Raw genomic sequence first — 26,174 nt, forward strand, 5'->3', positions numbered from 1 at the left:
GCTAGTAGTGGAATGACATTGTTGTTGTTCTCCTTTAAACTCAGATATTTTAGGTGAAACACCTCATCTCATTATAAAGCTTTTTCATTTATTTCATGAACCCTCAGGTGTGACAGTGACGCTGAAAAGTGAGTTGTGAAATGTGTCGATAAACTCGTCCCTGTGAAAAACTGTGACGCTACAAATATGTGCAGAGTGAGTTTGGACACAACATTTTAATTTAGCGCATTTCTGTTTTATTGTTGGTAATAAATAAAGGAAGAAAAATCTTTCACAGGGTCTTTATGTTTTGGCCGTGGCTAACACACTTTTAACACTTTGACAATACTTAACATATTACACATATTTGCCATGAACATTACAGTTAAGAATAAATATTTCACAGCTATATAAAGCTGGGAAATTGAAATGGATAAAAAATAGAATAAAAATAATAAAAGAATTAGGGAATGTTCGAAACAGGGAAAACATGACTTTAACAAATGTTGCATCGTGAATATATTTTTCCACTAAATAAAAATACAGGAACATGTGACGTGGTTCACAGCCCATAAACACTCACGAGTGCTGTTTTGTGCTTCTACTTGAACAGTTTGCGGAAACATCCACATGTTTTGGCTTGACTTTATTGGTGTGATAAATCTGTTCAAAAAAATTGTGATTCCCATCAGAGGTTTTCTGCCCCCTTGGCGAGGCCACTCCCCCTTGTATTGTATTGTATTACTGTAGATCTATATGGGTTCCAATGGATTACCATGGCAACGCCCTAGAGTTCTATGACAGCTGTGTGGAATGTTTACAGCTGTTCTAAATGTGATGATGTCATTATCTCTGTATGACCTCATACCTCAGACAGTCATTCCTTCACACACCCACGAGCCTTTCGACGCATCAGACACACTTTGACGTATCTCCACGCATTTTGACGGTTTTCGACGCATTGAACTGCATTTTGTAGCATTTCAACGCATCTGCCACATTCTCCGACACATTTTGTCATGTACTAACGCATTTTCTAGCTTTTTTCACCAACGCATTTGTGAAAAAAGCCATGAAAATGTTTGGGAAGAAGCGTTCTTCCGACGCCGCGCTCATCCAGGAGCTCCGGCTTGCGCTCTGTTCAGCGGAGAGGATCAACCTCTCTTTGCAGGAGCAGGTGCAGAGCGAGCGTCAAGTAAACTCCTCATTAGCGAGGGACCTCGCCGACAAAACCCTGCGTTCACAGGACGAGCTGTGCGTGGCCAGCGAAGCCCTGAGGCACAGTAGAGCCGATGTCCTGGCTCTACACGCCCAAAACCAGGGTCTGAACGAGGAGAACTTAAGGCTTCAAGTCTCCATGTCGGAGAAAGATGCCAAAATCCTCCTCCTTCAGCAGGAAAATGATAACCAGACAGACAGTTTGATGCTGGTTATCAACGCCCTGAAGACGAACTACGGACAGTTAAAAGTAGCAGACGCGACTCTTCGCAAGAAGATTAAAGACCTGGAGAACCAGGTCGGACACAAATCGCTTTTGCTACAGCGGCAGGACGAGGAGCTGGCGGAGAATCGTCTCAAGCTTGAACATTTTATGCTGCTTGAGATGAAACACGCCGCCCTGAACCAGGACGTCCACCAGATGGAGGAGGAAATGAAGATACTTCAACAGGAGCAGCTGTCCATGAAGGAGGCCCATAAAACCTCAGCAGAGGAAGCCAAGGAGACCATTTCTGCCTTGAGGAAAGAGGTTGAAGTCCTCAATAAAGATCTGGACTCACAGCAGAGAGCGAACCAGACTCTGCAGCTGACGCTGGACAAAAAAACGGTCTCCTGCAAGAAGATACAAGACCAGGTCCATCAGACAAGTCTAAAACTGATGGAGGAGCAACAAAAGAACCTTGTGCTCCAAGATGAAGTCTCTAAACAGTACGACAACCTGGAGGAGAGTATGAGAGACAGACTCCACGCTCTCCAAGAGTCCCATCGTATGTTCGAGACATTTCAACAAGAGAAATTAGCAATGAAGACGGACTGTGACAAGGCTAACCAAGAAACAGACAGGTTTAGGCAAGAAGCAAGTGTTCTCCGTGGACAGGTGGAGAAACTGCACGAGAATTTGAACTCTTCTGCAGCTGCCAGAGAACGACTACAGTTAGATATTCAGGACAAAGTTAAAATAATCAGGCACTTTGAAGAAATGAACAAGTCGCTTGTGTCTGAAAAATGCGTCCTCTCAGAAGAGCTAAAGACGTCGAAAGCACAAACATCAGGGACCATATTACAGCTGGAAACCCAGCTCCAGGAGGCCAAGATGGAGCTGGATAAAGCAAAGAACTTCCAACAGCAGCTGCAGCCGAACATGGAAACCAACCTGATCCTTAAGAAACTGGAAGAGGAGAAATTAGAAATGAAAGCGGACCGTGATGAGGCCGTGGAAGAGGCGGACAAGTTGAGAGAAGAAGCTCGGGCTCTCCAGATAAATAATAAGGTCATTTATGCGAATCTGGAACACGCCGCCAACGTTTATGTGGAAATGAAGGACGACATAGAGGCACTTCGGAAAGACAACATTAGCCTTTTACGCCAAAACATCGCTTATGAGAAGGCAGCGAAGGCAGAAGCCGCACAGCAGGAGACGAACGAAAAACCACCAGATCTGCTGAAAACCGTGGAGCCAGAGAGGAGCTCAGAACCTCAGGACACACGGGCAACCAACAACTACGCCTCACAAGACATCAGGAACCGGAGACAGAACGAGCAGAGGAACGATTCAGACCAGAACATGCCCAACGCTCAAGGCCGGTGGAGGCAAAATGGCTTCAACAGGAGACGCTAGGAGGAGCAGGGTCAGAGGAGAAACGGTCACTGGGCCTGAGGGGAACAGATCTCTCTGGAGGTCTGAGGAGGACAGATCTCTCTCTCGAGGTCTGAGGGAACAGATCTCTCACGAGGTCTGAGGGAACAGATCTCTCTCGAGGTCTGAGGATGACAGATCACTCTTGAGGTCTGAGGGAACAGATCTCTCACGAGGTCTGAGGGAACAGATCTCTCACGAGGTCTGAGGGAACAGATCTCTCACGAGGTCTGAGGAGGACGGATCTCTCTTCTCTCCCTCTTTCAGGGGCGCACACTGTCGTTGTGTCCTTGGGCAAGACACTTCACCCGCCTTGCCTCCAGTGTCTGACACTGGTGTATGAATGAGTGTGAATGGGTGAATGGTTCCTTGATGTAAAGCCCTTTGAGTGCCTCAGGCAAGTACAAAAGGCGATACATATATGGGAGCATTTACCAGTCCCCCTTCTCTCTCTCCCTTCTCTCTCTCCCCCTTCTTTCTTCTCCCCCTTTCTTTCTGTTTCTGGGGTGACAGTGGCGCTGGGTCGTCGCATGTGCCGAATGTCCTGTAGGCACACACTGTCGTTGTGTCCTTGGGCAAGACACTTCACCCGCCTTGCCTCCAGTGTCTGACGCTGGTGTATGAATGAGTGTGAATGGGTGAGTGGTTCCTTGATGTAAAGCCCTTTGAGTGCCTCAGGCAAGTACAAAAGGCGATACATATATGGGACCATTTACCAATTCTCTCCCTGTCTCTTTCCTCTCCTCTCTGTCCTCTCCTCTCTCCATTCCTGTCTTCCCTTCCTCCTCTCTCCTACATCCCCTCTCTCTGTCCTCTCCTCTCTGTCCTCTCCTGAAAACCATCTCGTTTTACATCCACAGACCTCCTCTCTCTCGCCTGTCGTCTCCTTGTCCTCGAGCAGAACCTGTGTGTCCTCATCGCTGAACATCACGCTCCTCAGATGTGACTCTAACACCTGACTTCTCCTCTCGTCGCTGATAAATCTATTTGTCTTTCTGTTTGTTTCAGATGACCGGTCATCGCAACACAACCTTCAGCCTTGTCCTTAGAGGAACCATCGTCCAACAGCAACTGGACAAGAACTGAAGCTCCAACTTCTTCCACCACGCTCTACAGAGGTCCTCCCATCAGCCCTCGTAACTTCTCCTCTCCTTTTTTTTTGGTTTGTTTCTGGTCTGACGATAAAGCTAGTTGCACAGCTACATCACTCCCTGTTTGGGTAAAAACAAGGACAGACAGGGTGGACAGGTGTAGCTGTAATGCAAACATCATGGGCAGCGCGGTGGTGCAGTGGTTAGTGCTAGCACCTCACAGCTAGAGGTTCCTGGGTTCGATTCTCACCTGGACGGGGGCCAAGTACAAGCACTGGGGTGATCGGTCCTTTTCAGTAGCTGGACCCAGACTCTGGAATAAGCTGCCCCTGAAATGCACCATCACTGATTTTGGCCTTTTTAAATCCAGGCTCAAGACGTATTTATTCAGACTGGCTTTTAACACTAAGTAGCACGGCAACACTTTTAGTACATTTGTTTTATTGTTTGGTTTTATGAATGTCTTTAATGGATTTGATGTGGTTTTATTGTTTTGCCTTGAGTGTTGTAAAGGGCTCTATAAATAAAATTTGATTGATTGATTGATTTGATTTCTGTGTGGAGTTTGCTCTTTCCGTGTCTGCATAGGTTTTCTCCGGGTACTCCTGTTTCCCCTACAACTAAAAATATGTACAATATGTACAATAGGCCCCTCCTGGAGCCGCCACCTTAACGTGGTGGAGGGGTTTGAGCACCCGAATGATCCTGGAGCTCTGTTGTCGGGGGCTTCGTGCCCCTGGTAGGGTCTCCCAGGGCAAACTGGTCCTGGGTGACGGGTCAGACAAAGAGCGGTTCAGACGCTCCTTATGAGAGACCAACAGGCCCGGTTAGAACCAAGAGGCCGTCCTCCTGTGGACCCACCACCTGCAGGGGGCGCCATAAGGGGCTGGTGCCATGTGATTTGAGCAGCTCCAACAGCTGCTCCCACCACCCGGCAACGGAAAAGTGGAAGAAAATGGATGGATGGATGTACAATAGGTTCCCATCTGGGGCCAGGACTCTCCTGAAAAATCGATTCTTCTGGTTAAATAAAGATCAAATTAAAAAAACATCAGTTGTTTATCTTTAAATCAGTTTTTATTTCATGAAAATGTTGCATAGTTTATGTCACTCTGTGCCAGGGTGAATGGGTAGAGTAAAGTTCCCGACCTCCCTTATTTACTTTACCTTATTACATTAATACAAAGAATACGAACTATATAAGTCTAAGTGCTTTCTGATCATATTCATATCATTTTTTCTCAGCTTTACTTTTGTTTTCCTTCAAAACAGTTCATCCCGAAACTCAGGGTCAGGAATCCATTCATTAAAAAGAGTTTTCCATAAGACTCATTCTTATCAATATTCTTTGTTGTCTTTTTGACATTTTGATTAAAACGACTCATGTTTCATTTTAACCTTTGAAATGTGCATCATGTCAATAAAACCTGGTACAATATATGAAAAGAGGGAAAATAATTGGCTTAGATCAGAAAATGACTCTTATGCCGATCACCATTACTGCTTGTTCCACTGGCCTCATTTCAAGACAGTCCAAACCTGCTCAAAATCAGCGTTAAGTGACATAATTCAAGCACTTTTAAAGCCATTTCCCAAAGATCAGATCACATTTTGTCCATTTCATGCGAGTAGTTGTTTGAAAAGACCCTCCAAAGTTCTGGAAAAGTGGTTGTTTTTCTGAAGGTGACCTGCTTTGCTCCTCCTCTGTCTCCTTCTAAAGCCAGAGATTTCAATCCACTCAAGAGCTAAAGTTTCACATTCAAAACCCGTCTGAACCTTTGCATCCTCTGGACCGACGGACCAAACAGACCTGGAACGGAAACCGAGCCGACTTCTTCTGCCTCCTGTTTCCACAAGGCCTAAACAAGCATTAAACGTGGCATTAAGGCGAGACGCTGGAGGTGAATACGGGGGAAAAGACATGAATTTGAAATAAAAAATGTTTAAATCTACGTCTGTATCAAGTCTTCTGTCATTTTATGTGTAAAAATAAGACATTTAAGCATCAACAAGGCCAAAACTGCCTATATTTTCAGTGACAAAGGGTTAAAATGTATTGTTTATTTAGTTGATTGGTTCATGAAGGTGTTGGATCTTGTCTAGTTTAAGAAAAAACATATGTAAATAAAATACTAATTTCAACTTTATTTTTACAGTTCAAAGCTCTATAAATCAGGCACAGGGTTTCCACGGGGCATTAAAGGCCTTAAAGGTCATTGGGATTCAAACTTGCATTATAATCTTCTTCCTAGAGACAGAACCCACAACAACACTGGAAAAACATCCATCTCATCATAATGGCTTGAAAAGCACGTGCTGCTTCTGAGCAGGTTTGGACTGTCTGGAAACAAGATTACCAATGGAACAAGCATTAATTCGCTTCAAATGAAAGAAATAAACTTGAACACTTCAAATAAAACGAGACCCCAACTTCTGGCGAGTGGCCTCTTCTTTAGGAAGGTTGAATAAAGTCCTGCCCTCTCGTAGCCAAACACGCTGTACTCTGACGTTAGCGTGTCCAGAGCAGGTTAGAAAGAGCTCCTTCTGTGAAAAAATATGTACAAATTCCAGTTCGGTCTTTTAATTTTTTTTGTTCAAAGCTCAATAATTCAGGTTAGGAATGAAAAACCCCTCCCTTAATAATACAATGAAATCCAAGACTGTGTGGCGTCTGTGGGAGCGACTAAAGTGAAGATGTCGTTGCAAAAGTGGAGAAAATGGGCCGAAGGTTTTGCAACGTCTGCTCATGTCGTCCTATAACCCCACAGACTCTGGCTGCTGGCGTCTTCCTCAAAGGACATGACCATATTTGGATAGCAGGCTGTTGTCGGGGTGATTCCGTGTGTCACGCTGATGCCCAACACGTCAGTATCAGTGAATGGACGAGTTCAGACAAACAGATGTCGACAAACGTCATGAAATAAACATCATAAGACAGAGATTGATCCATTTAAAGAGAAAATAAGGCCAGTGCAATAAAAACAATGTTTAGACCTGCAGGGTTTCGCCTTAATCAACCTCAGGAGTTCATAATGAGCCAAATTAAAACCTTTTCTACAAACATTAGTCACCACTGAGCACATGTTAAAAAGGTGCTCTTTGATATTTTGATTTCCGCTTCTGTGTGAAAACCCTCTCATCACAGACCGGCAGCTGCTGAAACTTATTAAATGAAAAGCATCATCTCCTCGACAATAGCCCCGCATTAACGCCCGGGCTCGTTATTTATTTGACGGAGAAATTGCCCTAATTATGTTCCATTAACATGTGGACGCCTCACTGAATTATAATCCTTTTACGTTCGGCTCTCAGAGACGGAAACATGTCTGAAGACGCTCCATTTGAGCTCGTCACTGTCACTGCGATGGGAGCGCTGAGAAAACACAAGGTTTTAAGAAGAATTTCAATTTGCAACAAGAAGTCAGAGTGAGATGAAATTGTGTAAACCTTTTATTGAAAACAAAATAGTTTTGCAGCTGATCAAAAGTTTAGGACCGCATCTAAAAACAACCTCATTACAGAAATCAGAACAAACATGACCTCAGTGATGAGCAGCTCCATCGATATTGGGGATCACTAAAAACATTCGTTGCGGTGTTTGAGGTGAGCGGGAACATTTCAAGACATCTTCATGAAGGGCATCTACTCCACTGTCTGAAACTTCCATTGCCATCCATCCCCAAAGGTTCTGGTTTGATTCAGATCAGACAACGAATCCACATGTCTGCTCAGATTTACCCTTTTAAAGCATGTGGTCCTAAACTATGGCTGGGACGATCCACTTTTGTCCGATACGTATTGCGATACAATAAGTAATTATGATTTGTAATGTGTTTACCTTAAAAATTGTAAAAAGAAAACTGTTTTATTTAACAGTTTTTGAAGTGTTAAGATCAAAAAGTGCATTAAAACAAAATGTAACAAAGTGCTGTGTAACGGTTACTGGAAAACAAAGGACTGCAGGATAAAAATGGCTCCAAACACAAAGTATTCCAAAGTATTGAAACTATTGCGATACTTGAAAAAGTATCGATACTTGGTATTGCATCACAAAGTATTGCGATCCAAGCCCTATCCTAAACCTTTGATCAGCTGCAAAACAAACTATTTCTGTTCATTTGTAGTTTTCAACAAAACCGTTAACCGTTATTTTTGTCTCCCTCCCTTTTCTTCTTGTTGCATATTAACGTTCTACTTGGAACCTTGTTAAGATTCAACCAAGCAAAATGTGAAATTTTTCCATCTTTCAACAGGTCTTTTGATCGGGACTGTAGTGAGCGTTAGATCAATAGGTTACTGCAGTGTTTTCAACCACTGTGCCTTGAGATATATGGTGTGACTTGGGAAACCATTCGATTTCACCTAGTTCAGGGGTTCCCAAAGTGGGGCCCGCGGGCCAAATTTGGCCCGCCAAGACAATTCTGTTGGCCCGCCAGAGAGTGATAGGTCACTCTCTTATGCGCTGCGTGTGGTTAATACTAACTCTTCCATTCGTGCTCAATGGTAAATATGGATGCAGTACACTTTTTGACCACCAGCGTCAAACTGGGGGCGCTGTTTCACTCCTTTCGCAAAGTTAAGGAAACACTGTTGTGGTGTCTTGGTATTTATCAATCACAGAGCGTTGTAGCAGAAACTTTCACAGTTTTCCAACTTTTATTGCAAAGGTTGTTGACCTCAACAACAGTATATGTTAAAAAGTGACTTATAAAAGAATTGATGCTGAACTGACACTTATATTAAATAAATAATCTAATGTGGCATTTTCTCTGAGTGAACGAGTGAGGTAAAGTTGCTGTAGGTGCTGTAGATACAGGTGCTTTTTTTGCACTAAATTGCTACAATTGTTGATTTTGTTCTACTAAAACTAGGCTTTTGCCATAGTTAGCATTTGTTTTAATATAGCATGTAATTTGCATAGATAGAATGAAATGCAAACGTAGGTTCGAGAAAAAAAAAAAAGTAAATAAAAAAAGTAAGTTTATAATTTGCAGTTATATGTGTTTTTCGTGCTTGACATCGCCGTGTTTGGCCCAAGACTCACAGGCACTTTTTCATTTTGGCCCTCGGAGACAAAAAGTTTGGTCTAAAAAAGTATTTTTTGAAAACAAATGAATTATCATCTGCTAATAATGTGTTGTTGAGTCTCTGTGCGGTCTAGTGATCAGCAGAGTAACCATGTAATACTCTTCCATATCAGTAAGCAGCATGGATGTGACAATGGCATAGTGGTTAGTGAGACTATATGGTGCTCCTATACAAGACACTTTGATGAGAACGACTTTGTATTGTGAATATAGGCTACAGAGTTACATTTATCAACATGTTCTGCTGGTGGTGTGATTTTTTCAATGCCTCGGCTCAAAAAAGGTTGAAAAGCACTGTTTTACTGTAAAAGTGGTCATAGATGTGGCTACGTTACCGAGGAAACCTGTAAAGACGGTAAATATACAACACCTGATGCTCCAGCTGATCTAGTTGCAGTTTCCATCTAAACTCCGTGCACATCCAGCTGAGACTCGCTGCCACGTCAAAGGTAGTAATGACCACATAAGACACGCTCCATTTGTGTCCATCTCTGACTCTTCAAAGCGAAGCCTCTAATCAAACGCCGTGCGGTCGGGGCGCTCGCGGCACGTGCGGTCCGTGTGTGCGCACGGACACCGTCATCTTTGACCACGGAGCGGCCGCAATTTTCATCAAGCCTGGCAGCGCTGACGGTAATTTACTGTAATTATACACAGCGACGCGAGATCCAGCAGCGCGCTTCATTTGTGCCGCTAATAACCGCTTTCGGTCAAGACGCACGCGCTTCATTTGGATTCAGAGGAGCCGCGGCCAATTTCAGATGCATTAAGAGCGCCATACGTTATTACTGTGGCAGGGCGGTTAGTGTCTCTCAGACCGAGGAAGAGAAGGGAATAATGAACATAAACATCAGCCTTTTACAATCTTAGAACCAGCGCCAGGAACAAAAGCATTTCAATGAGAACGGGAGAGAATCCAAGCATGTTTTGGCAAAATATGAATATGGATAGAGCCAGGGTTGAATTTATGGATTTGTTTTGTTGCCATGTTCGATATGTCTCCATGTGATGATTCGTAAACAGTCCAGTAAGAGTTCACACCACTTGCCTTGAACAGGTGGTGTTTTTCGTTCATTTCATGCACTGGATAATCGCTTGAGAGTTTAAAAGAAATGGCCCGATTCCAGGCCCTAACCTTAGTTAGATATTAGATGTATTAGATATATTGGTATCACTTTATTTTACAGTACCTTTTTCATTTCATTTATTTCATTTATCAATTTATTTGAATGGGACAGTGCATATTAATGAACAGACAACTAGTGCTGTAAATATGCCGGATTTAGCTCAAGGCTAATTTCCATCCGCAGTCCCATAAAAAACAAGACAAGAACATACAAAATATAAAACATATAAGCCACAACACACAGCACACCGCAGTATATTACAGATAAAACAGGCAAGGACAACAACTACACGATACATAAAGTGCATCTCTTTCATACGCCGCTCCCCTCGTCCCTCCCACTCACACACCTGTACCTTGATACATTGTACCTAACTACATTTAGTACAATGTAATGTGCTCTGCTACAAAGTGTAATGACTTATAACTATGGGTTAGATACACAATAGAATAACATGTATTAGTACTTTGTAAGTACATAATGTAATAGGACACGAGACCCTTAGGGTTTGGGCTTAAAGTCAGGGTTAGAGTGAAGTCTTATTACATTTTGTACCTACAAACTACAAATACATATTATTCCATTGTGTATCGAAGCCATTGGTACAAGTTATTACACATTCTTACAGAGCACATTACATTGTACTAAATTTAGTTCGGTACAATGTATCAAGGGTAGTGTAAAATAAAGTGTTACCGATATATTATATCAGATATGGTCCATATAACACATGTATTAGGGAGACGGCATCGTAGAAAAGGTTGAAAAGGCTTGAAAAAAATCCAAAATATACCCTTTACATGACATTTTTTTCTTTTTGTAGGGTGAAATTATTTTTGCCCCGTAAAATTAACTGTGAACTTTGTATTTGAATGACTATTTGTTGATGTTGTGTATGGTCAAGCCAAATGGTCAATGTGACGAAAGGGTTTTACCTTTTTTGTCACATTTTGACTCCTAAAAACGTCTGTGACGGTAAAAATACTCCACCTGTTTTTACTAAAAAGATAAAAAATAGGTCTAATGTCATTATTCCTATAGACTGTGAAAAACATGGACCTAACATTGCCTTTAATTCGCTGCTGGACTGACCGTTGAACCTTTTTTGCCTCTTCTTTTTCCCTTTTTGCCTCTCAATATGTTTGTCTTAACACATGCAACACATTCTAGTTCACAGTGTCCGTACGTCTTTAATCCGTCATGTAATAATGTGCCCTTTAACGATATGTAAATCAGTAATGCCAGCTTTATTATCTGAGTTTAACAAGCAGTATGTGTTGGAAGCTTGGTACGATATATTGGTTTGAGAATCTGGTAACCCTGGCTGAATATCATCTGAAGAGACGAGACGCAGGTCGTGGACTAAACTTTTTCCAGGAGATGTTGTTATATGTTGTTGTTCTGGAGTGGTGTTACGTTGTTTATCGTCCTCCTGAAAACACGGAGAAGCAGTTCCGCCTTGACGTCAATGTTAAAACTAGGCCATTATCCGGTGTTTTGCCCTTTTGTCGAGCACATGGCTCAGTATGCAGGATAAACAAAGTACTGAGCTGTAGAAAAAAGCTATTGATTAAGTTTATTTATTTTCTATTGTTATGGCAGATGTGTGTAAAACAGGCCGTGGTCGTAACATATTCGGTGTAAATGAGGCATATGGGTCATCATCATGAAGCTCTTTCTATCTAGTGTCCCCAAATATGGCTACAATGTTAGTTAACAGGATGGTGTTTTTTTACTTACGTTAAATCCAATGGTTTCGATGCTCTGCTGTCAGCACAGGGCAGTAGGAAAAACCAAGAGAGAATGTGAAACAAAAAGAAGACCTTTAACCTCTTAACTCCCCCCTGAACCGAGAGGATCTTTTTCCTCACGTCATCAGATTTTTTTTACATCATTTTTTGTTGGGTGTTCAGCTCATTTTTGTAACTTTTTTGTCATTTTTTTGTCATTTTTTGTCACATTTCTGTAATTTTTTTGTCACATTTTTGTAATTTTTGTAACTTTTTTGTTATTTTTTTGTCATTTTTTGTCACATTTTTGTCACATTTTAGTCATTTTTTTGTAATTTTTTTTTTTAATTTTTGTCACATTTTTGTCATTTTTGTCACCTTTTAGGCATTTTTTCGTCAATTTTTTATCACATTTTTTTTTTCTTTTTTTTGTCATTTTTTGTCACATTTTTGTAATTTTTGGTCACATTTTGTAACATTTTTGTCATTTTTTTTGTCATTTTTTGTCACATTTGTTTTATTTTTTGGGACATTTTTTATCACATTTTTGTCATTTTTTGGTCAAATTTTTATCACATTTTTATCATATTTTTGTCACATTTTTTCGTCACATTTTTGTCAATTTCTAGTGACAATTTTGTGACATTTTTGCCACTTTTCATCAATTTTTCGTCACTTTTTTGTCAATGTTTTCTCACTTTTTTTTGGTCACATTTCCATCATTGTTTTCGTCTCAGTTTTGTTGCTATTTTCACAGCTTTTTCGGGGGTAAAGCCAAACTGGAGAAAATGTGCTCGGTTCAGGTGGGAGTAAAGGGGTTAATCAAACTCATCCCACTGGTGATAGAAGTTACAATTTTCCATATAAAACTATGGAGAACCTGTGACTCGTTGCTTGGATTTAACACATTCTTAGAAAATCCGGCACTTCTTTGTTTCCAAGTGTTTGTTTATGTGAAGAAAGGTCCAGATCTGCCATGTCCTCCCTGTGTAACTGGCAGAGTGGTTTCCCCGTTTGCTTTAACCTTAGGCTGGTAGTGTTCATGTAAGTAGAGCGTCCTCCTTGTTCCCACTCAAATCCACTCAAAATGCTAATGCCGCCGCGTGTTTTCAAAGCCGTAAATAATAACTTCAGCCACTTTGCGTCTAATTTACTGTCGGTGCTTTTGTACTGTATCCAGGTCAAACAAACACTTCTCTGTACTCACTTTTCAGCCGTGTTACATCAGCCTCGGACCGCTTCATTTGACATTTCTGGTTGTATAACTGTGAAACTCAAAGGAGATGAATCATCGTGCAGGATTGGCTTTTCAGAGCTTTTCACCACCTCATCCACTCGTCCCAAACGAAGCAGTGAAGAAGTGTTTCATTTCAGTTTTGAGTGATCCAGTGGTGGCGGCTCCTCCTTCACAAAAACACAACAAAAAAACAAAGTAAATACTTTTTATTTTGCAAATGTAGGTGTTAAAAATGTCATGATGAATCCACTAGAGTGAGTTAAATTGTGTGAGAAAGTCAGTTGTTGATTAGGACTTTCAGTGTGGTCTTCCCCGTCGTCTCCCACAGCTGCCAGAAGCTCTATCGGAATTTCCATTGAAGCTCGGAGGTCCGCTATTATGTTGGTGACACAAAGGGGCGCCCTTCCAACCTTCTCAGTGTAAATGTGAGTTGACTTTCTTCAGAGTGAGACTTTAGGTCAGACACCATGAGTGACATTAACATGACGCTAAATACAGTGAGCTCTTTTTGTCCAGTTAAAAGGCTGAGGCCTCATTGCTCTTCAGTCACAGACTGAGAAGTGAAGAAGGAAGTCATGGAGCTTCTGCTTTAGACAGAACTTCAGACTTCTGCTGCATGTAAGAGTCATATCATATTCTCAAACTCAAATATGTGGTAAAATAATAATATATGGAAAATTATTATTACAATTACAAAAAGAAAAATATTTGAAAATCCTGTATCTAATCAAAAAAAAGTTTTTTTTTTTATTTACTCTCATTCTAAAAAAACAAAAACAAACAAACCCTAACCATAACCACCACAAGTCATGTTTGTCCCAGTTCCTCTGAGTCGTGGTGGACCATGACAGATGTGGACAGGACTGTGGTAGATCTACTTTTACTTTGGAGAAATAGTTACTATAGTAACTGTTGAAGAAATGAACCTCACAAGCTTCATCTGTAACATCTGTCCACATCAGTCCTGCTGCACCACGACTCAGAGGAACTGGGTCAAACATGACCTACAGCAGAAACAAATGACAAGGGTTTGTTTGGGTGTTTTTTTTAGAATTTCTGAAGAAAATCAACTCACATTTACACTGAGAAGGTTGTGTCACCTTGCATCCAAATGCCCGGAACTTAACAGCGGGTCAAAATGAGGCCACACGAGGATTAATGACTATCTGTACAGCGTGCTCCTCTGTGGGGGCGCTTCCCACAACAAATACAGGTGCGTGTGTGGTGGAAACAGAAGTGTGTGTGGGGCAGAGTCGATACGTGCACGTAGATCGTGGCGTGCTAGCTTCCCACTTTGAGAAACTTGTGACTGAGGCTTGTAAAGTGTAATACAAGAGTGAGCCATTATTATATTTTATTAACCTCTTATCCCCCACCTGAACCAAATCTAAAAGCTTCCAAAAAAAAAAAAGCTTCAAAATAGCGACGAAATATGGCGGCTAATTCTATTGTTGAATTTAACATTTTGTAAATACCAAGTTGTATTTTTTCATTTTGATGAGTGCAGCTTTGATCTGATCTGTAATTTTATAAGGCTAATACTGAGGGATAACCAGAAGCATGTTTTTCAGCCGTGTTTATGCAGGATGTGTCCACTCTCCACAGCTCTCCAAACGCACAGCTCCTGACAGCTTAGATTAATTAGCCGTTTAATTCACCGTGTAACCGCCGTCGCTTCTCCTTTATCCGTCGAGCGGCGTCCTGCCTCCGCAACACTAAGCTCTGGGGTCGGATGAATACATTTGGAGCTTATCATTGTTGTGTGTTTGCTGTGGCTTTTAATGAGACTCTCCGTAATGCGCCAGGTGGGTTCAGGAGCTTCTGAAGGGCAGCAGCCGAGGATCAGAGGAGACGGACTCACGGCCAGGATCCGGGGGGGGGGTTCCTGCTCCGGTGCACACAACGAAAAAGAAAATGGAGATGACTCGAGGACTGTATTACAGAAAGTACTTTATGGTGAGGTGAAGTAGAGATGTCAATTTGAAACTTTTGCTGGATTTGTTCAGAGGGGATTTTGGATCTTGTTTAGTTTTTGAATGAGATATTTATTAGAGGTCGTCCAATATATCGGCCTGCCAATATGTTGGGCCAATATTTGGGGATTTTTTTACTATATCGGGAGTGATAGAGACTTGCGGTTTTTTTGCATTGGAAAGAGCGAATTCAGGGCTTTAAAACAAACTACCGAGGGGAACAGAGAAACCCGGAGAATTCTATCGCTGTGTTAGTTTTAACTTCTGCAATTGCATTTTAGATTGCAGCGCAAAATGTCCTGGCTAGCAACAGCAGGCTAATGCTAGCAACAGCATGCTAACGTTTACTGCAGCTTGCTAATGGTAGTATGCTAATGCTACTGGAAACAGACTGGGACATAAACTAGGATTGAATCACCTGAAGTAATAAAACAGGCTTATGGTGCAGCACGGTGGCACAGCGGTTAGCCCTCGTGCCTCACAGCTCGAAGGTTCCGGGTTTGATTCCCATCTGGACGTGGAGTTTGCATGTTCTCACCATTAGTGGTAATAACATGTACAATAGGTGAATCCTCCAGTCTGGTGTTTCTGACCACCAGCCTGGCTCCACATCATGGAGACGGGTCCCCGAGCGTCAGCCCATGATGGCAGCTCATTGCTCCTACAGGTTGCCCAGTGGCATTGAGGATGGGTCAAATACAGAGAACTCATTTCTCTACAGAGATTAATAAAGTATAACTTAACTTCTAGACCAGACATTTAAAAAAAATATCGGCTGAGCATATCGGCATCAGCCAATAAAAATCTTCAAAAATCAGCATCGTCCTTAGAAAAACACATATATAACACATCAGTTGACAAATTTCACCTTGTTTTTTGGGGTTTAAATCAGGCAGGAATTACAAAATGTGTGTATGTGAAGTATAAGACTGCAAAGCTGCACGGGTGTACAAAACAGGCCCTAAAGCTTTGTCATGTCTGCACCATTGTTTGAATCCAATATGCTTTTTAATGACATTTAAGGCCTTATTTATGACACAAATTCATTTCCTCACTTCTAAAAGGAGACATCTGCCTGATCAAGTGCATTTTGGTGCAAAAACATTTCACTTTCTGCTCTGCTCGTTCGTTGTTTTAATGCTGTTTTCTTGTGTTTGCCATGTTATGTTAGTGCAAAATTGCATAAAATCCTGCTGACATCCGGTCACATCACTACTTCACACACAAAAGAAGACAAAGGCGGACTCTTCAGCTGATTTAGCTCAAATGAAAATGAAAAATGAGTTAAAAATGCCTGATTATTATGGTCTTTTGCCTTGTTGATTCTGGCTCCAGACTCTGCATTCTCCTCTGTGTCACCTCTTTGCAGCATCTCTCTGTCTGTCCCTGGCCTTGTGATAATCCCCGTCCAAATGTCTCCCTTTGTGAAGCCGATCCAAGCTCAGAGTCACCACCAGGAGCAGCGCAGCGGATTCGGAGTAAAACCTTTGAGCGAGGAGAGGGCGGGGCGGGGGCTGGCCGGACTTGAAAGAGGCACCTCTTCACTCTGGATTCACGGGAGGATTTGTTCTGAGGCGGTTAGTGACCGGAAAACTCTCCTGGAGACGATCACAGAAGAGCGGCAAAAACAACCTGAGAAACAGACTATTAATGAATCAGATCATGAACAACTCTCTGTCAAAGCTTCTCGTCAAGTTCAGTTCAGTTTGTCCCACATTAATCAAGCTCATCCTTTTGTTTGTCAAAGTGTTGATGTTGTATTTTATGATGTTTATAAGGTAATGTGAGGGAATATGTCTGATAGAAACCAGCTGTTTATCTGAAATAAACATGAATTTTAATAAAATTAATTCCAAAAATAAACAACAGTCTTTTTACTTGTTGAGCTGGTTCAGGTTTGACGTCACACAAACAGCCGAACACTTCACTGTTCATATTTTTAGTGTGGAATTATCCGCCCATAAAAGGGTGGAGCATAAAAATAATGAAATCTTAATGATAATAACAATAGTAATGTCTTATATTTGCTGTACAAGCCTGTGTTGACAGGTGGCGCTGTAGTGCGTGTTATGTGTAATGTACTTTGCCTTTAACTTCTTTGAGTCACAGGGAGAGATCAGGTGAGAACAAAACACAAACCGGTTAAACAGGAAGTGCAGACGTGTTTAGAGATTTCAACAGCACAGACTCAACTCTGTCCTCCAGAGTGTGAACTCTCTCTGAGCGGATCTACAGCCTGAAACTACAGACCGGAGCGGAGAGGAGACCAGAAACATGGCAGAGTCCTCTCTGGAGTCTTTCCTGAAGTGTTCAGTTTGTCTGGACATTGTGACTGAGCCGGTGTCTCTGAGCTGTCACCACAGCTTCTGCAAACGCTGCCTCACGGAGCACTGGGCCCGACAGCCGAGCAGGCCCTGCCCCGTCTGCAGGAGGAGGTCTTCAAAGGAGGCTTTAGACGTCAACTTTGCTCTAAAAGAGCTGAGCATCTCCTTCAGACAGAAGCTCCAGTCAGAGCCACCCTCAGCCCAGACCCAGAGGCAGTGGTCCGTGTGCCCCTCTCACCCGCAGGTGCCCCCTCTCTTCTGCCTGGACGACAGGCGCCCGCTCTGTCCGCTCTGTGAGTTCTCTCTGCACCCACAGCACACGGTGGTGAGTGGAGAGGAGGCGCAGAGGAGGCTGAAGGAGCTGATCTCCTCACAGCTGCAGGCTCTGACTGAGGAGAAACATCAGTGTGAGGAGCTACAGCAGAGCTATGAGGAGATACAGCTCTACGCAGAGAAACAGGCGGGAGACTGCGAGCGCCACATCAGGGCGGGGTTCTCTCGGCTGCACCAGTTCCTTCAGGAGGAGGAGCAGAGGGCCTTATCCGCTCTGAGAGAGGAGCAGCTCCGACAGAAGAAGAACATCAGCCCAGAGCTGGAGAAGCTCCGGGAGAAGCTGAGCTCTGTGGACAAGATCATCCAGGAGCTGCAGCAGCAGCTGGAGACACACACCTACAGGCCCCGACAGGAGAGCACCCCGTCCCGCCCACGGCCCAAAGCAGGACTGCTCCTGGACCAGGCCAAAGTCCTGGGAAACCTGGGCTTCAGGGTCTGGAAGCGGATGAAGAGACTGGTCAAACATCAACCTGTCGTTTTGGATCCAAACACTGCGAGTCCAGTTCTCAGTCTGTCTGACGACCTGAGCTCAGTGAGAAGGACAGAGGCTCGGAATAAAGAACTCCCTGAGGTCCCAGAGCGGTTCAATAACTCTCCCACAGTCCTGGGCTCTGTGGGCTACAGCTCTGGGACTCACCAGTGGGACGTGGTGGTGGGGGACCTCCCTCACTGGGGCCTAGGAGTCGCCAAAGAGTCGATTGAGAGGAAAGAAGAGAGTCGAGCTTCACTTGAAAAGGGATTATTGCGTTTTTGTTACTATAAAGGAATATACCATGACGGCTCTAAACCTGTGGAAGTGAAGAAGTCTCCAGAGAAGATCCGAGTGAAGCTGGACTTTAACAAAGGAACACTGTCCTTCTCTGATCACATGACCCCCCTGTGCTCTCTCACTGTGCCCAAAGGAACATCCACCGACAAACTCTTTCCTCACTTCTATGTGGGACCTGCAGGTGGCGCTAAAACCAAAGAACTGAAGATCTGTGAGGTTCAGAGTGAAGGCAGTTGGTCCATGGATCATCCACTTACTTTTTGAATATGGCTTTTGTTTTCTTTTGAGAGGAGACTTTAGGTGGAAAGATGATATTTGAGCAATTATTAAAAACAACAAGTTCTATTCTCTCACTGCTCACCCCAGTTTCTTCTGGGTTCAAACACAGAAACATCAGCTGCAGAGCAAAGGTTTAAACGCTCTGTTCATGATTATTGTACAGAAAGTCTGTTCTTAAGTGTCATTTTATTGAACATTGTGTCATTTCTGCTTCATGTCGACCAGGACTCTGGAATCATCAAATTAATCTGAATATTAAATCTATGGTAAATCTCACTGATGGGTCTTTTTTAATGAACTGCATTGTTGGAGTTTGGATTTTGAAGAATAAACTGGACTTAAATGTCTCTGCAGTGGAAAGTATTCGTCGTTTAAGTCAAGCTTAATTTTCACATGTTTAAAGGATTAGCAAAATATTTCTATGATTGAAACCTTTACTGTATTAATACATGTTTAATAATAGGCTATTTCAGAGTCAGAATTGTTTTATTGGCCATTGTTGGTGAACAGGCTCATTTTTTGGCGGTTCAATTGTGCAACAGGAAATATAAAACATATAACACATTTAGATAAATAATAGACGATAAGAAGAAGATGCATAAGAAGGTACAATTTAAGACGATAAAAAAATGGAGATAAAAACCAAACTGCGGCGCTCCCTGGTCTTTCCCACGCTTAATCATTCACGTCATCCACGTGTAGCATGAAAGGCTGTGCAATAAGATAATATTGCGATTATTTACCAAAACCATTTCAACATCACACGTTCCATCATATTTAAATACAAACCACACGTTTTTCAGCAGCAAAAAAAAAACACAAAATCAGAATCTGTCCAAGGGTAAACTTTACCCAAATTAACCTCTTCACCCCCACCTGAACTAAGCACATTTTCTCCAGTTTGGCTTTACCCAAATCTAAAAGCTTCTTGAAAAAAAGAGTAAATAGCAACAAAAATGAGAAGAAAACGAAGATGAAAATGCAGGAAAAAAGATCTGTTTAGATCAGTTCTGTAGGTCTTAGCTTTCAAATGAGGCGTTACACTGGCCTATAGGTTGTAAGCGTTTAGATTTGGGCAAAGCTGAACTCCAGAAAATGCACATGGTTAAGGTGGGGATTCAGTCCGATTATCGCAATACAATATTTTTTGCATATATTGTGCAGCCTTATTACAAAACTATAAAGAAAAACTCCATTTGAATATTTCAAAAGTTGCCTGACTAATATGTCCATCCATCCATCCATTTTCTTCCGCTTTATCCGGGGCCGGGTCGCGGGGGCAGCAGTCTCAGCAGAGATGCCCAAACTTCCCGATCCACACACACCTCCTCCAGCTGTTCTGGGGGGACCCCGAGGCGACACCAGGCCAGCTCGGAGACATAGTCCCACCACCGTGTCCTGGGTCTTCCACGAGGCCTTGTCCCACTAGGACATGCCTGGAACACCTCCCGCGGGAGGCGACCAGGAGGCATCCGAAACAGATGCCCGAGCCACCTCAGCTGGCTCCTTTCGACGTGAAGGAGCAGCGACTCTACTCCGAGCTCCTCCCGGGTAACTGAGCTCCTCACCCGATCTCGGAGGGTGCGCCCAGCCACCCTGCGAAGGAAACTCATTTCGGCCGCTTGTATTCGCGATCTTGTCCTTTCAGTCATTACCCAAATCTCATGACCATAGGTGAGGGTGGGAACGTAGATCGGTTGGTAAATCGAGAGCTTTGCCTCCGACTCAGCTCCCTCTTCACCACGACAGACCGATACAGCGACCGCATCACTGCTGACGCCGCACCGATCCGTCTGTCCATCTCACGCTCCATCCGTCCCTCACTCATGAACAAGACCCCGAGATACTTGAACTCCTCCACTTGAGGCAAGGACTCCCCACCGACCTGTAGAGGGGAAACCACCTTTTTCCGGTGGAGAACCATGGCCTCAGATTTGGAGGTGCTGATCCCCATCCCGGCCGCTACACACTCGGCTGCAAACCGCCCCAGTGCGTGCTGAAGGTCCTGGTTTGTTGAAGCCATCAGAACAACATCATCCGCAAACAGCAGAGATGAGACTCTGAGGCTCCCAAACCGGACACCCTCCGGCCCCTGGCTGCGCCTAGAAATTCTGTCCATTACTTTTCCATAAAAGTAATGAAAAGTAATAAAAGTAATGAACAGAACCGGTTGGTCTCTGCAGCCCTGGCAGAGACCAACACGCACCGGGAACAGGTCTGACTTACTGCCGGCAATGCGAACCAAGCTCCGGGGCCCTCTGCTAAGGATAGCCCTTAGCAGAGGGCCCCGGACCCCATACTCCCGGAGCACCCCCCCACAAAACACATGTGGACTGGTTGGGCGAACTCCCACGAACCCTCAAGCACCCGACGGAGGGTATAGAGCTGGTCCAGTGTGCCACGACCAGGACGAAAACCGCATTGTTCCTCCTGGATCCGAGGTTCAACTATCGGCCGGATCCTCCTCTCCAGCACCCTGGAGTAGACCTCACCGGGGAGGCTGAGGAGGGTGATTCCTCTGTAATTGGAACACACCCTCCGGTCCCCCTTCTTAAAGAGAGGGACCACCACCCCGGTCTGCCAATCCAGGGGCGCTGTCCCCGACCGCCACGCGATGTTGCAGAGACGTGTCAGCCAAGACAGTCCTACAACATCCAGAGACTTAAGGTACTCAGGGCGAATCTCATCCACCTCGGTGACTTCAGCCCCGGTGATGGGCAAGCCCACCTCCGAGTCCCCAGCCTCTGCTTCCCCATCGGAAGACGTGACGACGGGATTGAGGAGGTCCTCGAAGTACTCCTTCCACCGCCGGACGACATCCCCAGTCGAGGTCAGCAGCCCCCCACCCGCACTGTAAACAGTGCTGGTGAAGCACTGCTTTCCCCTCCTGAGGCGCCGGATGGTTTGCCAGAATCTCTTCAAGGCCGACTGATAGTCTTCCTCCATGGCTTCTCCGAACTCCTCCCAGACCCGAGTTTTTGCCTCTGTGACCGCACGAGCTGCAGCACGCTTGGCCTGCCGGTACCTCTCAGCTGCCTCAGGAGTCCCACAAGCCAACAAGGCCAGGTAGGACTCCTTCTTCAGCTTGACGGCTTCCCTTACTTCCGGGCGCCACCACCAGGTTCGGGGATTGCCGCCGCGACAGGCACCAGAGACCTTACGGCCACAACTACGAGCAGCCGCATCAACAATGGAGGAGGAGAACAGAGTCCACTCGGACTCCATGTCCCCAGCCTCTCTCGGAATCTGGGTGAAGCTCTTCCGGAGGTGGGAGTTGAAGACCCCACTGACAGAGGGATCCACCAGACGTTCCCAGCAGACCCTCACAACACGCTTGGGCCTCCCAGGTCTGACCGGCTTCCTCCCCTGCCAGCGGATCCAGCTTACCACCAGGTGGTGATCGGTTGACAGCTCCGCCCCTCTCTTCACCCGAGTGTCCGAGACACGCGGCCGGAGGTCAGACGACACAACTACAAAGTCGATCATCGACCTCCTGCCTAGGGTGTCCTGGTGCCACGTGCACTTATGGACACCCTTGTGCTCGAACATGGTGTTTGTTATGGACAAATCGTGACTAGCACAGAAGTCCAATAACAGAACACCACTCGGGTTCAGATCGGGGAGGCCGTTCTTCCCAATCACGCCCTCCCAGGTCTCACTGTCGTTACCCACGTGGGCGTTGAAGTCCCCCAGTAGAACAATGGAACTAATGTGTCACAAAATAAAACCATAAATATAACCTTCCTCAATCAGTTATTTAGATTTTGTCAATGAAAATGTCAGAAAAAAACCCCAGAAAATTACAGAAAATTTGCAATACATTATTTTCTCATATTTATGTCAGTAATTAGTTTCAAATTGATATATCTGGATTTATCTATTTCCCTATTCAACTGTAGCATCTCCTGTCTGTCATTTTCCATTCAGTTTTCCCAGTTTCTGTCCTCGCTGCTCCTCCTCTTAATAACTGGTGCCAATTTAGTGCAAATGCAGTCATAATTGTAGAAGCTAATACAGAGTAATATCCACAAATGTATACATACATACACATACATACATACACACATACACATATACACACATACATACATACATACATACATACATACATACATACACACCTACACACATACACACATACATACATACGGTGTAAATTTAGTGTTTTCATATACTGACATATATTTCAAAATAAATGTCCAGAGTGAAGAGTAATGTCCATACATTATCCATACATTGTCAAATTGGAAATTCATATAAAGATATTTGTTGAAATTTCCAAATAAAAGGTCCAGACCCTAAAAGTAAAGGTCGTAAGTTTCTAGTATGACCATTGGTAACTGGTGTAAATTTAGTGTCACTACATTAAAACTGTAGAAGTTATTGAGGAGTAATGCCCATTAACCTCTTACCTTCCACCTGAACAGAGCACTTTCTCTCCAGTTTGGTTTTACCCAAATGTAAAAGCTTTTTGGAAAAAGTGTAAAAAAAAAAAAAGAAGCGACGAAAATGTGACAAAAAACAATAAAAAATGTGACAAAAAACCCCCCAACAAACATGTGACAAAAAACAATAAAAAATTATTAAAAATTAAAAAAAGAAAACATTACAAAAAATAATAAAAATGTGACAAAACACAAAAAAAATGTGACAAAAAACAATGAAAATGTGACAAAAATATAAATAAAAAATGTGACAAAAAATAAATAAAAATGTGACAAAAAACAACAAAAATGTGTCAAACTCTGGCAAATACTGTATGAGATGAAAAGAATGTGAAAAAGTGACAACAACGAGACAGCAATGTGAGGAAAAGGATCTGTTTTGTATGTCTTGACTATGAGGCGTTACTCTGGCCAATATGCTGTAAGCGCCAGGTGAGAACTTGTTAGATTTGGGTAAAGCCGAACTGGAGAAACTGCGCTCGGTTAAGGCGGAAGGTAAGAGGTTAATTGTTATACTTTTTGTATGGATTTTAAAATAACGGCTCAGACCTGTTATAATAAACTGCTGTATAATAATTAAGTCGGCCATTGTTTCCTGAAGCGGCGCCGCCTCAAAACAGTCAAAAACAATCTGTGTTTGGGCTCCTGATCAGGCGGAACGTTACACTAATTACCTTTTATTGTGGCGAGTGGAATCAGGCTGATTTCCGTGAGAATGGCGTCTGATTAAAGCCCCGTTCCTCGGTCTTCTTGACCTTCTCACGGCGCCGTCTTTTCGCAGTAATTTGTTGTGACGCGAAGGCGATTCAACACGAGTTTAGCTCATCAGCGCAAATGGCGAACAGGGAAACTCGTCTGGAAATTATGAGAACAGAGACAGACAACGTAAGCCCCACACCAGGTCTTCAGGCTCAACAATACTGTCACTAATATATTTATCCATTAAACCCGTCTCGATACATGATTTACATTTTGTCGAAAGTGCAGGGAAAGAGTTTCGTGGCGCTAGGCTAGTGCAAGGCTAGTGCATGTCTATGGTATCAGCTAGCCTGCATTAAAAACAGTCTGACCCGCTCCACAGTGCACCTGAGGCAAATCACTTCTAACACCAGACGAACCATATAAATGTCTGTGTCCATAGAATCATGTTTGGAATATAACTGACCTGCATCACATGAATGATCGCATTTTGAGGGACTATTTTCTAGCAGATCACTCCGCCGCTGCGTAGCGTATACAACCACGAAGCTGGTGCTGCTCAAATAAAAGTTATTTTAAATGCAAAATGGTTAAAATTACTCTATCGACACAGACATTTATATGGTTAGTCTGGCGTGGAGCGGGTCAGACAGCTTATATCGTAGAAATGTGCTAGCCTTGCATTAGCCTAGCGCCACGAAACTCTTCAAATATAAGAACTGCATGAATTACAAAGAAAATATCTCCAGAAATATAACTAGGAAATGAGGCCCTATGTCAGAAATCCTGAAATATCCCTTTAACCTCTGTCATAAACAAGGCTCTTATCTGCAGATAAGGGCCTTGTTTATGACAGAGGTCAGAGGTCATCTGCAGATAAGGCTCCTGTCCTTCATGTGCAGCATGTAGTGACGGTGGAGGGACAAATGCAGCGTCTTCAAGTGGTGCGAACTTCAGGGTAAACCCACAGACCTGAGAACATTTAGTTTTTTAACCTATTTGTTTTATGATTGAGGCGAAATTCCCTCAAATAGTAAAATGTCATTATAAATTACAAACCTGTTGACATAGACTGTATATATAATGGACAGCTCCTGCTCACTCCTCCCCGTTTACCATAATGACCACGGTCGAGGGGAAATCATGGCGGATTAAGGGAAAAAAAAAAAGAAAAGGGAACCCTCATTAAGTACGAGATTTCTAAAATTCTTCTTACGAAAACCAGCCTGGTCCCCTTAATTGTAACTAACCCAGCGTTATCACAGGAGGAATATCTAGCCTAGTCTAGTATTTAGAAAATAGAACTTGTTTTTAACGGGTCTAAAGTCCAATACTTTTCAATGGGGAACTAGCGGCGATATGAAGGTACTACAGCAATGGCGGCCTCTAGTGTCGTGGGCATAAAGCAGAGCAGCCAGCGGCCATTGGTAATGACAGACACTCAGACCCAAGTTTGGACTTTCTTTTAGTTCAATTTGATTTCTGTCAATTCATTTTTTCATTAACCATTTTGTGTTACAGATTATGCGAGCCATAACCTATCCATGGCCCTAATCTTAAAATACTTTCATTTTTAATGCCTCATCTTAAGGATCAGGGTTTCCAGCTTCCTTGTTGGACGGGACATTTTGAGTTCTGTATATTCACCTTATTCCGGAGGTTCGCGTGGGCGCCGCCATGAATTGTGCCCGCCCCTTTTCTCCTACGTGTTAACATGGGACTTGAGAAGTCCGCATAAAATCAGTCACTACACGAAAACAAAGCCGTTTTCAGGCCGCACAGAGAAACGCTGCAGTGTTGACATGTTGGTGCAAATGAACATCATTTTACACAAATCAATCGACTAAACATCAGATTTGAGCGGAGAATATTTTCCCTCGTTCTCCGCTAAAATGAACGGGCTTGGCGCTCGACCGAAAGTGTCTGGAAAACGAGGTGCCGAGACAACGCAAAAAGTGGCAAAAGTGGGCGGGGCGGAATAAGGTGAATATTCATTTGACTTTGCATAAATGTTTGTTTGTTGTTTCACTGTGTAAAGGTCAGTTCAGCCTTGGTGAACTGAGCCGAGTGCATTGTTCGGCTCCTTGTGGTGTCGGGTTACGCAACGTCATGACCCGCCCACATCACTTCACGACACGCCCACATCACTTCACAACACGCCCACACGCCTCTGTCCCGCAGGCTGCAGACGGATACCCTTGCATTCGTTGGGCCTGCTCCCACATCACTGTCACCCTCTTCATAATC

General features: G+C 43.5%; 3 protein-coding genes across 3 annotated transcripts in view; all 3 read left to right on the forward strand.

Annotated features, from left to right (window-relative positions):
• Window positions 1-26,174, forward strand: part of LOC306977700 (E3 ubiquitin-protein ligase TRIM62-like) — a 202,749-nt gene that overhangs the window by 124,838 nt on the left and 51,737 nt on the right. The gene's annotated exons all lie outside the window — the stretch shown is intronic.
• LOC306977799 (E3 ubiquitin-protein ligase TRIM11-like) overlaps window positions 1-26,174 on the forward strand; it is a gene marked incomplete at its 3' end in the record, with an annotated part of 180,920 nt that overhangs the window by 113,258 nt on the left and 41,488 nt on the right. The window lies entirely within an intron of this gene.
• LOC306977801 (E3 ubiquitin-protein ligase TRIM35-like) lies at window positions 17,353-18,768 on the forward strand (the record flags this gene model as incomplete). Its single annotated transcript, XM_079576243.1, has 1 exon — window positions 17,353-18,768. One exon carries the CDS (start codon window positions 17,353-17,355, stop codon window positions 18,766-18,768), a length of 1,416 nt encoding a protein of 471 aa, XP_079432369.1.

Source organism: Gobius niger, assembly GCF_951799975.1.
Source record: "Gobius niger genome assembly, chromosome: 18".
In the NCBI taxonomy this organism is placed as follows: Eukaryota; Metazoa; Chordata; class Actinopteri; order Gobiiformes; family Gobiidae; genus Gobius; species Gobius niger.